Source organism: Ambystoma mexicanum, chromosome 6q, assembly GCF_040938575.1.
Source record: "Ambystoma mexicanum isolate Mex_15411 chromosome 6q, UKY_AmexF1_1, whole genome shotgun sequence".
Classification (NCBI taxonomy): domain Eukaryota; kingdom Metazoa; phylum Chordata; class Amphibia; order Caudata; family Ambystomatidae; genus Ambystoma; species Ambystoma mexicanum.
In genome coordinates this window covers 1154303916-1154319042 of record NC_090937.1, presented here as the reverse complement: position 1 = coordinate 1154319042, position 15127 = coordinate 1154303916, and the positions used below count along the sequence as shown (strand labels likewise).

General features: G+C 45.3%; 1 protein-coding gene across 1 annotated transcript in view; it reads left to right on the top strand.

Moving 5' to 3' along the window:
• Positions 1-15127, top strand: part of SLC30A9 (solute carrier family 30 member 9) — a 1100681-nt gene that overhangs the window by 69777 nt on the left and 1015777 nt on the right. The window contains exon 2 of the mRNA XM_069631745.1: positions 10925-11089. Coding sequence (XP_069487846.1) covers positions 10925-11089 — 165 coding nt within the window. The remainder of the gene's footprint in view (positions 1-10924; positions 11090-15127) is intronic.

Below are 15127 nucleotides of genomic sequence, written 5' to 3'. Positions count from 1 at the left end.
TCCGTGCATTTCACCGCGACTGGCCCTTAAGGGTCCTGCCACTGTAAAATGCAACCCAAAAAACCCTTTTCTATACCATTTGGAGGAACAGAAATGCAAGTGAGACAGCAGCTGTCACACTTCAAAATGTTTTTTTTAAGTATTGCCTGAATCAGTAGGGTCAGTAAAGAACCCTGTAAAGCAGTGGCACCCCTCGTGCATGTATTTAAAGTGAGTGCATAGGGTGGTCTACAATTTCTGCACATTTATAAGCGCATCTTGCTTGTCAATTTGGGATGCGCTTTTAAATGTGCAGAAACGCCCCCTGATTTGGGCTAAGGGGTGAACAAGGACATCTGAATGGACGCATATAAGAAGTGTCCATTCAGATGTCCTTTGTGGATCAGACTGCTCTTTTGTTTTGCGCATGTGATGTGATGTGCTTGCGCATTTCATTTCTTGAGTAAAAAAGAGTTGAGAAACTGGACTCTTGAGTATTTTTTTATGTAATTTTTTGCAAAAACTGCCATTTTTGTGGGTGTTTTTGCATAAACTGCCATGTTTGCGCTTTTTTGCAAAAACTGACGTTTTTCGCAGCATTTTGCAGCATTGCAAAATCACTATAAACTGGAGGGTCTGATTAATGCTGTATTTGAACAATCCACTTGTCAATCTTGAATGTTGAATATAATGAAAGAATTTGGATAGTGGATTAACTAAAAACTGGGATAACGCAATCTATTGCTATTGTTCCCTGCTAATAATACAGTAGCGTGACGAATGTGCAGGGCTCTTATTTATCCTCTGGGCCCTGACCCCCCCCCACATCCAGCCGCTGTCTATTTACTGCACTAGGCTCACCCTCGCCAGTGGAGTTTGCACTTACGTTTTCCCTTCTTAGCACTTCACCCTGAGCGCTTCTCCATGAGCACCACAGCACCTATCCATTATCCCCCTCCCCTCTGCATTTGCACGTTCTGAACACTCACAAGGCATAGTAGGTTCATCACCCCTCCACTTTATTCTCATGAATTGTTTGTACTATTCAATTATTTCTTTTTTTGTAAATCATTGTCCCCCACCCTGTTGCCCTGTGGGTGCTTTGGAACATTTTTGCTAATTGTATAAGCGCCTAACAAGTGACCAATAAATAAAATATTTGTGCGGGATACCTTGTCTCGAAAGACGCAACTAATATCATTCAAATCTCTAAGGATCCAGTTAGCAAGAACCACAGAAGTTTTTTCCATGTTAAATTGGGATCTCTTAATTGGAACATTCCTTGCTGTTACCAGGGAAAGGGCAAGACGGATCATCTTCTAATGGGTAGGGTTGGTTTATTTAAAATGATTATCTTCACAATATTTCTTTACCTTCTACAGGCTAATCATTATGATATTCCCCTTGCAGAGTTTAATAAATGAGGGATCTGAGGGCATTGCTTTGCAATAATTCTGTCTCTTGGATGACATTGGAAAACATATACAGGTCTGTATGGGATGGAGGCTTAGGTTTACCAGACTTAAAGCAATATTTTTGGGCAGCACATCTGTCCAAGTTGAATGTTTGTTTGCACGGGATAGGAGGGAAACCAGCGGCGAAGCATTATCTTGGCTGGATCCACCATTCTCCCCCTTACAAGTAGCCACGACATCATGTTCACTTCCCCTGCCTGAAAAATGGTGCTAGAGACATGACTGATGATTTGAAAAAGACTGTGTTGGCAGCATAGTTACTCTTGCTGCTCCATTTTGGGAAACTCACACTTACCCGAAATCCGAAACATACAGTTATGTATGGAATATGCCAATACGGTATGGGATGTTGTATCCAATGGACAGCTACTGGGCTGGTTATATTTTCCAAGTTCTGCAATTGAGGCACACATCGCAACTAGATCTGAAGGGTGACTTTCTTCCCAAGATCTCCTTGCTGCTGCATAAGGGTGTGTTGACCTCTGTGATCGAGGACAAAGTAATGTCTACAATACATAGGTGGTGGTTGAATTAATCTACGAGCCCCCTGGCTGCATTAAGGACTAAATGATGGAACAATTTGGGGAGGCTGGACGAGGCAGACTGGCTCAAATGGCTATGTGCATACAGGTAGATGGCTGTAAATGCTAAACTTGGACTCGTTCAGTTTGACATTGCACAATGAGTATTATTTTCCTATTAAAATGTGCTATATAAAAAGGGTTGGGAGAGAAAATTATTTGTGCCCTAAATGCATGCGGTTCCCCAGTAATTTGTTTCATATGCTCTGGTCTTGTCGTGTCATTCATAACTATTGGTCTCTTATTTTTGATTAATTGAATACAGTACTTGCATCGGCCTTGCACAGTTATAAACTGAGCATTTTGTTTTTTTGGGGCTGGCTGGCTGGCTTGCTTGTTGATTGAAATGGCTTTGATTAACACTAAAAGGCATTTTGCTTGGAAATGGTGGGCACCGGATGAACCAAGATTGGTGCATTGGAACACCGAAATGGGTGCAAGCATGAATTTAGAAATACGGATTACAAAAGGGCTGAAATAAGATTTTGCAGCCTTGTTGCAACCTATGGCGAGTTCTGAATTGCAGCAGTTTACCCATTTCTTATAGATACTTGGGGCTGCAGCGATGGGTGTTTTCTCACTGAGGCTGCCCAGCGTGATGAGAAATGACTGAATTGTATGAAGACGCCTGTTACTCAATCTGCGCCCTCAAATGGTAGGTTCCTGGTTTGGATTCAAATGAAAGACTTGAGCTTATAGAGTGTTGAAAAAAAGATAGTCTTTTAATTCAATTCAAAGTAGCTGCATTAGATGTTAATTCACATCAGAGTAAGGGAAAGGCCTCTTGTTTGCAATACAAACTTGGTTAAATAATGTTGCATATCAATGTCTGGATCTAGTATGTCCTTAGATACTTCAGTTAATCACATAACATTTTGGCAATCCCTCGACACATGTTTCTCCAAATTAATTCATTTGGTTCCTCAGGAGGGAGCATTGAAACATTATAGTTAGCTGTGAACAAAATATAACATGCAAGTCACAAAATTAGACTACTTGTTAAAGTAAAATTGAACAAAATCAGTAACAAGTACATCCTGATAAAGACTAGAATTCTTAACAAGATTGTCATTGAATCCTTGGTGGAAATGGAAATAAGATTGCACATAATCGGTGGCAAGTACATCCTGATAAAGGAAAAAGTTCTTAACAAGATTGTCATTGAATCCTGGGTGAAAATAGAACTGTGTGTGAACTCCCAACCGTCAGCAGGGCGTCCGGCGTGAGCAGAGGAGCCGGGTCACCTGGGGGTGTGGATGCCGCCATCTTCGGCGGCATAGAGAGCAGTGCTCTGCCCACCATCCCAAGGACTTCAAACAATGACTGCGGGGTACCAGCGATGAACGTTTAAGAGGCTGCTAGTAAAGGTCCAGAAGAGCCACCCCACGAGATAAGTGGAGGGAGTGTGAGGCACCCAGAGACTTCCCTGTGCATGAAGTGCTCTGATCCCACACAGGTGGCCATGTGAAGGGGGCCATCTACAGCACACCTAGACCTGCTGCCTGTTGGGTGCCTGCATTGATTGGTGCAGAGTGCACCAGCAAAGTGCAAGGGGATGGCTTTGGGGGGGGGGGAGTTGCTGGAGGACACTGAACAGAAGAGGAGCACCGCAAGGGCATATGGACACATGGAAAGGAGGTGCCCCCAGACGTACAGGGGGCGGGGGCGGGGACACACCTAAAGCTGCACCACACCGGAGTAGAGGAAATGTTCCATAACCTATGGGGGATTTATGGAGGCTTTCGAACTCTCGAGAGGGACCAGGCAGGGATGTCCCGTCTTCCTGCTCCTGTACGCCCTCGCAATGGAGCTGCTGGCGATTGTAATTGGAGTGAAGAAACGTATTAAGGGTGTAGTGGGGGGAGAGCTTGAATGCAAAATCGCCCTTTTTGCTGATGACATACTGGCTTACCTGACAAAGGTACAAGTCTTCCTCCCAGCGCTCATGGCCCAAATAGGAGTATGGCCACCTGTCGGGTCTCAAAATGAACGTGGGAAAGTCTGCAATCCTGCCGCTGTTTGCACAGAGCCTCCTCTCATGCACTGAACGCTACCAGGGCTTGAAGGTTAGTCAGAGCAGTATTCAATACCTGGGCATAATGGTGACCAGCAATTTAGGAGAGATGGTGGCGGCGAACTATATCCCCTTCCGTGCCCAACTGACGGCTCATCTAAAGAGGTGGCTCCTGTTGATACTGACCTGATATGGAAGGATGACCTCTATAAAAATGAATGTCCTCCCCCGGCTGCTATTCCTGTTTGCATCCATCCCGAGCCAGCTCCCAGAAATATATATATATATATATATATTTTTTTAGAAGTTACAGGAGAGCTTTGTAGATTTATATGGGGAAACAAGACCCAATGGTGAAGTTGACAACCCTCACCCTTCCAAGGAATAAGGGGGTGATTTGGTTTCCCGGATATCCGCCTGTACTATAAGGCGGCACAAATCGGGGGATGCTGGAACATATGAGGGATGATCTGCAGACTTATTAGACCGAACTGGAAGATCTTATGGCACACCCTTTGAAGGTCAAACACTACTTCTGGTCCCTGGTGAGATCAATACTGGAACGCTTGCGCTCCCACCCCCACACTAGGAGTTATTTGGTCAGTCTGGTGAGACTCTGCGGCTGCACAGGGTTATACCTCCTGTCCCTCCCCTATGTCTTCAATATGGGGTCTGCTGTTTGACCTGGGGCGCAAGGGATTTACGAGTTTGCAGAGGTGGTCAGACGCAGGACTTGAAAGAGTGGGACAATTCTTTGAGGAATGGGATAAGGTGCGGGATATACTGGGAGGGGACTCCATTTCTTTATTTGAATTTCTTCGCATTAAGGGTAACCTGATGGATCCAAAGTGGGGGGCAGGGGCGGCAAGAGAATTAATACTAGTGGAAAAAGTTCTAGACCAATCAGCGACAAGGGTATATTGTCCAAACTGTATAAGGCCATGAACGAAACCTGCCTAGAGGGGAGGCAAACCTTCCAGAGATATTGGGTGGAGTTAGTATTTCAGAGGAGGAATGGGCTTGCATATATATAAGGTGATCTTCCAGGGAGGATTGTTCACCTCAACAATAGAACAGAACTTTAAACTGGCACAGGGATCTGGTGAGACTGTCCAGAATGTTTCCGGGAAACATCCCCGCTGTGCCCTAGGGGTTGCGGAAACCGTGAGACCCTAGCCCACAGGTGGCGATGCCCCAAGGTACAAATGTTCTGGAAAGAGGTACTGAGCTGGATGTAAGAGGTGACTGGGATAGGACTGCCCCTAGATCCACTGCAGTTGCTGCTAGGGCTCCGGCAAAAAGAGAGGGAAGAACATTGGCTTCCTAAGATGTGGGAAGCCATGTTGAGGGCAGGGAGACTGGTCATTGCCCAATGTTGGGAAAACGAAACGCTCCCCATGAAAGAGGCGTGGGAAGGGAAAGTGCAAAGTATGATGGTCATGGGGAAACTCACTGCGGTTGTGAATGACAAAATGGAGGGATTCCACATCGAGTGGTCTGCCATACTGCTTAAATGGGGGCTGGAGGAGGACAGCCAGTAGATGGATCCAGTGTATGTTTGGAGTGGAAGTGGGAAGTGTGGAAGGGGGAGGTGGAGGGAGGGCCTCAGAGGGACATTTACGGACAATACGAGTACCTTTTGGACCTGAGATGACAGAGGAAACACACACACCCCATTGAATATCAGTTGGTTTGGACAAGGGTTTGGGGGAGGGGGGAATTGGGAGGAGGAGGAGGAGGAGAAGGAGGAGAAGGAGAAGGAGAAGGAGAAGGGGAAGGGGATGGGAGATCTAGACTATTTTTGCCAATATCGGTTACACATTTTTCTTGTTCTATTGAAAATGTCGGTTTCTCGTTATAAATGCTAATAAAATCAAGTTAAAAAAAAAGAAAAGTAGTCCAAAGGGGAAAGTCCATCTGTATCTGATGCCCCTTGCCTGCAGAGTTTTTACTATGGGGTATATATCTCAGCATTTTTGAAGAGTCAACCTGGATAAATCTTGAGACAGTTGAATCTCTACCCCGTTAAGTGTGACCGAGGCAGTTCTCGCTTCCCTTAAGATTTGTTCTTTTTGAGGGTAGAGTGTTCGTTTGTTCGTGCCTACCCGCCAGAGTGGATATTTCTTTGATAAATTCTGCTAGCGAGTCTCTGATTTCCGAGGTAAAGGTGGAGAATTGCAGCGGAGGTGAATTTGTCTTGGAATTCCTGGAAACTTTTGATAGTCATCTTTGGACGCCTGGTGTGTTCCAGAGAGGTCTTGCGGTTAAATTTTATTGTGGGTCCAGACAGGCTTTTACTGCCCAAAGCATGTCTAAGGATTTGGATTGTTTTTGCAGGGGTCTGTGTGTCCCGCTTGTGTAGATTTCTTCCTGGTGCCAGACCTAGATCCCCCTATATTCAGCTGTTAGCTTGCCGCAGATGTAAACCGCCTTATGGTACACTTTATATTGAGTTGGTCGCACTGATCCGATACCTGTGCCTTGTTTTGGAGCATGGAAAGTTCAGAGCAATCTTCAAAGAGAGAAATGCTTGTGTTTTTGTTTTGCTAATTCGGAATCAACTCTAGGGTAGTTTCTCTAATTTGTAAGTTTTCCCACAAGGCATCAAGGTATCTCCGCTTATTCGCCTCTACCTGGTGTAGGTTAAAGCACTTATTGTTTTGCTGTATTTGGCATGAGGTGTGAAGCCCATCCCCCAACGGAATATAGTTAATTTTGATTGCTGTGCATCACTTGGCTTGTGCAGGGGATTTAGTTGTGGAGAATCAGCTCCACTGATTGCGGCAATGTCAGTATCCCGTTTAGCCCCCCTCCTGAACTGCTTACCTCATGGAGGTTATTGTATGGTTCTGGCCTGCTCAGTCCTCGATTTTGGAAGCCGTGACTATTATCTTCCGTGCGGGGGCGTCGGCTTTGCCATGGAGCCAGGGCGTGTCCTTCACGTTTCGGGCTCCTGCCACAGTTATATTCCCACGATTCCTGCGTTGGTTGTTGGAAGTGGGGTGAGGGGGTTGCCGACGACTTGCTCACTAGTAGATGTAAATCGAGGGCGGGGCTTTTACACCCGCTGCAGCCTGACTTGGTCGTGTTGTAGAACGGAGCAAGCTCTTGCACGTCCTGCTTAAGGGGCTTCCATCTTGGAATCAAGAAATACTTTTAAATACTTAGTACATTAAACCAAAACACATTTGAATACTTGTAGATACTGTTCAGCGGCCACTGCTTAGTTTGTAGTTGCTTGTGGTTACAATTGTTACAGAATTTTGACACTAATGGCAGTTCCACCGTACTCAGTAATAAAGCGCACACCCACAAAGATATGTGGTAGTTGTATTTAGTTAGCAAAACCACAAATAGTTAGCAAATATAGTCTTTTGGGAAAGAAAACGGTTGGTTAGGTAAATACTAGCAGAGCTTCAGGTTCTATAGGTCGCTTCTTCGCACAACAAGGCTTTTAAAGTCCAGAACGCAACCCTAGCTAAAGGGCAGTTCGGAGAAGCTCAAAGTCTTGGAAAGCATAATTTCTAGTCTCTAGTCTTAAAGATGCAAGTGGATTAAACCAGTGTTGGGAGACCCTGTTAAAGGACTTGTTAAAAGGACACAAGCAACAGCTTGGGTCGGAGGTAAGCGGGGGTTACCCTGGACACCTCTGTGTGTACTCCAATGCTCTGGAGCCACTTATTCAGATTAAGGTAAGCAATACCTTTTTCCCCACAGTACCTTTTTGGGTTGAAGAAATGTTTGTGGATGGGTTCTCCTCGATGTGTCAGTGCTGGACCTGCCCCGGATTCCTTCGCCTGGTGACGAAAGGAAGGACAATGGATGGGATCTCTCAGCAGCAGTCTCGAGGGAGGACCTCTGGCACGGATTTCATCAGCTTCTCTGATCAGTCTGCGGTTTTGGCCCCTTTTCTGCAGCAACAACAAAGGACACGATTCGCCCGATCAATCTTCTTTGATTCCTGAAGCCCTGCACTCTGGTGAGGGGACTTTGATGAGTTACTTCAGTTTCCAGTGGTCGACTTGCCTTTCACCTCAGGAACCTCAACCTTTCATTCAGTTTCACCACACGCCTCTACAATCTCTCTCAGCAGTTTACAGAAAGGGGTGTCTGGGTGTCCAATTAGGACAGCCAGACCGCCAGAGGGAGCTGGTTCCACTCAGGCAGACAAAGGGAAGTGGAGTGAACCCCCCCCCCCCCACACACTTCCTGCCTGCCCAGACACAGTGGAGCCTAGGCGGGGACCCTCAAGGGTTCCCGCCAAAGGCAAAAAAACTCACACAGACCTCCCCTCCCAGAATGGTAGACGATGGACTAAGAAAGAAAAACCACACGCGAAATGGTGAAAAAAAAAATAAAGAAGCTCCCTTAGTACTTGGGTGCCCCTATTGTACACAACCTGGACTGTGAATACAGTCTGCGGTACAAAATAGCAAAATAGTTGGTAGAACACGTCCACTGCCTCCAGTCATAACTAGAATGTTGTCTGTGACTAAAAAGTCACGGGAGCAGAGTGAAGTGGGATACTAGGTATCCCCTTGGCCTTCCACATAAGGTGGTGTGTCCCAATCTCTCAGTAAATAAAGTTTTAGGACTGTAGAAATTAAGGATAAGGTAAGAATCTCAAAGGAGAATCCAAAGGGTTCCCAGCAACACTGCCTATAAGGAGCTGTGTGCTGCAAACGTAAAATACAAACGCCTTAAAAGAGATAAGAAGACTCAAAAAGTAAAACGGGGAGAACAGAGTTCAAAAAGGTAGAGCCCACAATAATGAATGAGTGGAAAAAGGCTCAGTTCCTTCAGGATATAAAGAAAACGGTCCAGAAGTCCAGCAAAAAGTGCCCACGGTCTCACTGGGACACGGGATGAAGCATAAAAATGATAGATCTCCCTAACCTCTGTTTCCTATTTTTTTATTGACATATTTTTACTTTTTTAAATATTTTATTTTCATTTTTTATGGGAGCTTTTGCCAGTCTTTAAAGAATAAGTGTCTGGTATGCCACTTATCTCTAGGCCAGAATTAAAGCCCCATGTGCTTAAAGGAAGTGACACTTTTGAGTTTCGGTGTGAGAGGGTATTCAGCAGTGCTGGAGAATGTAAGAGAAGAGATGACACTGGCAGAAGTTGGAGAGTTCCAAGAAGGAACAGCAGACTTGTGCATTGAAGCTTACAGGAGTAGGCCGAGGGCCTGCACAAGGTTTGAGGGTAGCTAGCAGCAAGGACCTATTCTGTGTGGAAATTCCTCAAGCTAGCTTCCTGATGTGGGTGGTCCATTGAGAATCCGTATTAAGGTGACCAGACTTGCCAAGTGTTTCTGATTCCCTTGCCTCAACCAGAAATTACACCATCCCATGCAGGCAAGAGGACCACAATTTTTGACTTGGTGCAGAGAGAGATAGATGGATTAGATCTTGTGGTTAAGTGACAGTTGCACCAAATGGTAGGTGAGAAGGGCACCATATCCCTTGTAAGTTGGAAAGGGTACCATATCCTTAATAGCTTTGATACGGTATGAATGACATCATATACATTATACTGACCTGGAGCACTATAAACCAAGAAATAGTGGACCATGTATTCTCCTCCTTGGGAGGATTACAAATGGGGAGCAGGGGCATGTACTCCTTTAAAGAGGCCTGGTGAGAAAGAAGCATCTGATCATGGTATGTCCCTGTGACTGTAACCTGAGACAAGAATTGTCTGGGAGCTATACCATTGCAGCTGTAATTGTAATCTAAGAAGCGGACGGGTACTGTTCCCCCGAGAAGAGGACCTGGGGGGACACCCGTATACCTTGACAGGGTAAATCCCAGACACATTTGACCCATCCTTACACGTTTTCTTGTGGCTAAGCCCGTTGACAACCTAGGCATTAATCCCCACCAAGCCTACTTGTGAATTAATCATGTATGAACTTGCTATCTCGAGTCACATTTTGTTTATTCGCCACAATGCATACATCCAAAGCAAATGTGTGATCCACACATAAATATATTCACTGAAAAAATGGCCATTCCTGTTGGCTTCGTTGGTACTTGCCTAATAGGAAAAATGTTTAGTTTGCAATGCTTAACTCCACAGTGCCAATGCATATCTATGTAAAGATTGAACATGTCATACTTATTTGTCTTTTTATCAAGCTGAAAGTAATATGGTTTTATACCAGCTGAAATAATGTAATCAGTTCACTTTTCTAGCATCCTCAATAAATGCCACACTTTGGTAGCTATCTTACCATTTCTTCAATTGCATCATTCCCCTCTTCGAATGAAAGCTTTGGTCTCATTCGTCAGCTACTGGTCACACCCAGGCTGCATAACCCAGTAGCGTGAATATAAATTCCTTCCAGAGATTTGAAAATGTTAAACAATGCTGAAAGTTTTTTAGTACCGATAAGGTTCTCTTTTGGAGCGCCTATCATTGGTTGAAATGACTGAAGGTTGTAAGTGCCCTCAACTTTGCTTCAATAACTGAGCTATTCCTACGTCCCTTGATTGGCCTAACAGAGATTGCCATGCCTAACCTTGTCATGTGAAATGTGTAAATATTGCTGTGGTGGAACATAATAGCATGTCCTTATGTTTTGATGCATGCCAATTAACAGGGAACCTGGAAGGGAGTGACTAAGTGTCTGTTCACAGGATGTTAATGGTGATTTGCGCCACAAGTGGAAAGTGTTGGGTTGTGGAATTTCTGAAAAAGTCATGGTTCTTTATTATGTAGCAATGACAACAGAACATGTTTAGCAACACCTGTTACACAGTGCAAAACCTATGCAGGACATATGCTTTACAAAAAAATATTTGAACTTTTCCCATGTTCTTGATGCTTTTGTGTTTATAGTTATATAGTGTGGTCTTTGTTCTTTTTAGTGTCCCAGCGTTCTGTGAAAAGTGGAGGGAGTCTCATGCACTTGCTTCGAGTCAATCGACTTCCTCTCCAGCCATCTCAAATTCGTATTTATTCTTCGGATGAACAGAAGAAAACTTCTGGATCCCAGGTTTCTAGTGACTCCATGACTGGAAAGTCTACAGCAGGTATGAAGTGGTTTTCCTCTTAAGCCTCAACATTTGAATTATGACATAACATTTTGCAACTAACAACCCAATACTCAGCTTCTAGGCCTGAAATCTCTCCATTGACTCCCTCTGACTGCGAGGATCAAGTTCAAGACCCTCTGCATCGTCCATACATCTTTCTGGGGCTGGGGACCACACTACATCCAACTTTCTCTTCCTAAGCATCTTCCTTCTCAAGCCCTCCACTCATCCACCTCCAACTCTCTGAGGGTCAGACACTTCTCCAGGCAGAGAGTTGGGGGGTAGATCTCTGTCCTCTGGTGGGTCCTCCCTCTGGAACAGCCTCCCTGCCTCTCTCAAACTTGAGCAGGACCACCTAAGGTTCCGGAAGCAACTAGCCTTCCTTTTCGCTTTCTCTGCAACCCTACAGTCCCCTGACGCCCTGCACTTCTTAGCCACGTCCCTGGCAGCACTTACAGGCTCCATTGCACTCTCTTCCGCCCCCGCCACTTCTCACCCTCCATCCACCCCCCCGCACTTGCACGATCTGAATGACACAAGGCCTAGTAAGATCGTTGTTTTGTCATCCTGTCTTCCCTTGCTTGTCTCTTGCACCTAGAAACACTTGTGTACAGGCGCGCTGTAAATGACTTATGTCATTTGAACACCGAGCATTGGAGTCAACCGCATCATCTCTTTTCAGACTAGGACAAGACAAATGCAGTTCTGAGAGGCATGGAATTGCACATAGTATAATCCACGAACTGTTGGGGGTTAGTGCAGTTCGAGTTGTCAAAACCGATCTCCTTTAGCAACATTTCCAAAGACTCCCCAGCATTCTGGGGTGTGACAAATCACCTACAACCACTACTCTGTGGATTGTGATTGACACACAGCTTCTTCACTGGCCCCTGGCTGAATCTGTTATGTATGTCATTTAACTTACAGGCTTAATAGTGAAACCTAGACCTGAACATGTACACACGCACATATTGCCTTAACCAAAATTGCTTCCCTCGTATCCTTTGCACGGAGTCTGTGGCTGACACCCTTTTACCAGCAATAGGGTTAGATGATCTCTGATCTAATAATCCTCCAAACAGATTAGGAGTCAATATCTTGAACCTTGTCCAAGCAAAATTTGAGCCCGACAGCTGGTTAGCGCTGCTTAACCATACCAATATACAGGTGCACTCCAGAATCTTAAATTAAACCTCTTTCTACTCTTTAGAGAATGAGTTGGAGGGTGCAGGGGAGAAAGTAGCAGCCCTGGCACTAGGCTGTAAAGTTACAAGATCCTGGAAACCGGTGTACACAAGACGTGGAACTCTCAGGTCCCCCTGCACTCCAGATTTTAATGTAAACCATCAACAATTATTTATTTTTGATTCCTTAAAGGAAATATTCACGCAATGTTTTGTAAAACAATTTCCTATTATGAAAAAAATGTTTTACGATACAACAAGCAATATTTATATTCATCACAACGTGATTGCAAACAATTTGTAGAATCCAGTGGGTCTATGCTCTATGCATTTTGGGACCAATCTCCCTTCCACAGGATCTCAAAATTCCAATACATAGTGTCCATCAACTTTTATGATATTCAACTGAGTCAAGTAAAACGTGACCAAGAGTACAACATCTTAGTCTGTTCTATTCAACTAGTCATCCAGACTTGGACTTAACACAACATTTTATCTGTCATGAACTGCCAATCATCATTCATTCAACTGTTGTGGATCGGAGGGTAAAGTCCGATAGGCTCTCCTTAATTATCAGTAACCGGGTAGTGCTGAAGTGTCAACCTATAAAAGTGAGGAAATAGTCCCTATAAATATCCATAGGGTTTTCTATTGCTAATGTTCCTGTACATTGCCAAAGGTCTGTGGTGTGCTATTACTTTCACATCACTAATGGGCATGTTTTTATTCAATCTATGCCTTTCGGGTACTGGATAGATTCAAATCAACCGTCTCTAATTTTGCTGTGCTAAGAAACCTCGGGTATTCTTAATAGTTATCCGTTACGTAATAGGTAGTGATTGAGCCTTGGAATCGGCCTCTTACACCAGCCGCATCGTCGTTTGTTTACCTACGTCATTGTGTTACAACGTGGCGAAAACACAACTTTAAATGCTGGCAGAGTTCTGTTCTACTCGCGCGTGGTCGTGGAGTAGACGGAGGAGGATTGACTCATCTAGCGAGCGGTAAGCATATCTGTATTGATAACATGCACCTATTGCAGTTCATACCTGGACACTAAGTAAGTTGTCTTTGAATTTGTTTCTGGACTTTACGATCCGTCCACACAGGCTTGCAGCATCCTTTAAAAAATAATAAAAAAAATAACTTTATAAGGTGCTTGACATTACAACAAAAGAAGAAAGTAGCCGCATTGAGGGGAGTGACAATCTTACGCTTGCAATTGCGCACACTGGCTCTGCAGTAGTGGAGACATGGTACAAAGTAAGCACGACATAGGCCCAACTGTAGCAACACAGAGAAAGTAGAGTAGGGGAGAGTCACAAGCTGGTCGGCAAGCTCTCATTGCCATGCGCATTCAATTGTATTAACAGCAAGTAAGTGCGAAAAGGAGGCCATGCGTCCATTGGTTTGCAGTTCGCAGGTTCAGTGAGGACCATCGCTCCAGATGCCTATGTCACGGCTTGTAGCCAATGCGTGTCAGACGGGCAGGCGGGGCGCAACCATAACAACAATAGGCATCGGACTGCCAGCAACATACAATGGCTCGCCGATCTATGAAAACCATGTCGCAATTGCTCAAATTTGTGGAACAGACAGTTTAACGGGGTGGGGTCAATGGTGCAGTTGAATATTGTAGACATATCACATACCCCATCCCAGAAATCCACCAGTTCGGACAGTCCCAAATCATGTGGAGGTATCCCGCTCTATCCGAGTGACATCTAGGTCACAGAGCAGAATGAATGCGTGAAAAGAGGTGTAGTCTAGCCTGGGTGCAATGGAATCTGTGTAACACTTTAAACTGTATTAGACGAAATCTGGAGTTAAAAGACACCACAGGTTTGCAGATACATGGCCTCCCAGATCTCATCAGTAATGCCTGTCTCTAAATCTCTGGCCCAGGCCTCACCAGGGGTTTGTTACCGTGGATCTGCAGTAGGTCATATAATCTAGCCACTCCGCCGTGAGCAGAAGACCCCTCCATGATAACACCCAACAGCGGTTCATCAGGTGGCAGCATAGGGAACTCTGTCGCTGCTTTTTTAGCAGCGCAGCGGAGTCCGGCATAGTGTAGCAAACGCAAGGACTGTCTCCACGAAGGCACTGGTAAATCCTGGAATGTGATAAAGGACGCCATGTTATAAACATTGCTTACAGCTGTATACCCATCTATCGCTCATTGCCGCTCAGCCGGTTTGCTTATTTTAGGAAATAAGTTCCATAGTGGTAAGCCTGCATGCAATGGGTGAGGGTTATCTAGCATTTTCCATATCTTGTGCCATGCCAATACTGTTGCAGCGATGGGACCGTTGATTTCAGGGTCTCACCATAACGGTGGCAGTATCAGTGAGCGCACATCGCGAGCACCAGTCGCATGTCGTTCAATTTTAATGTGTGGCTGGGGAGTATCCCCATCAAACCAATAGGCTGGGTAACTGTCACGATGCCCGCTCCCGGGGAGCCGGCTCAGGCCTTGCATCCCCGAAAGGGGACATCAAGTCCCTGGGGAAGGTCCCAGCAACCCCTTATAGGGGCCCTTTGGACAGCGTCCTGGCGCCTATGGTGCCAGGCTCATAGAAAACGTCAGTCCTGCGCCATAGGCGCCAGGCTCATTATGAAAGTGTTTGGGTGCACTTACCTGATGCAGACCATGCTGCAGAACCCCGGCCTCCTTGAGGCCTGAAAGGAACTACTTTACCTGTGGGACTCATTTACCACCCGGGCGTGGTCGGGGAAGGATACATACCTGATTGGAGGAAGGACACATTCTAGGAACTTCTTCCAAGGCTATTTAAACCACACCCGATCAGCCACACGTGCTTCGCGTTGTTCTGCATCTAGCAGCTGG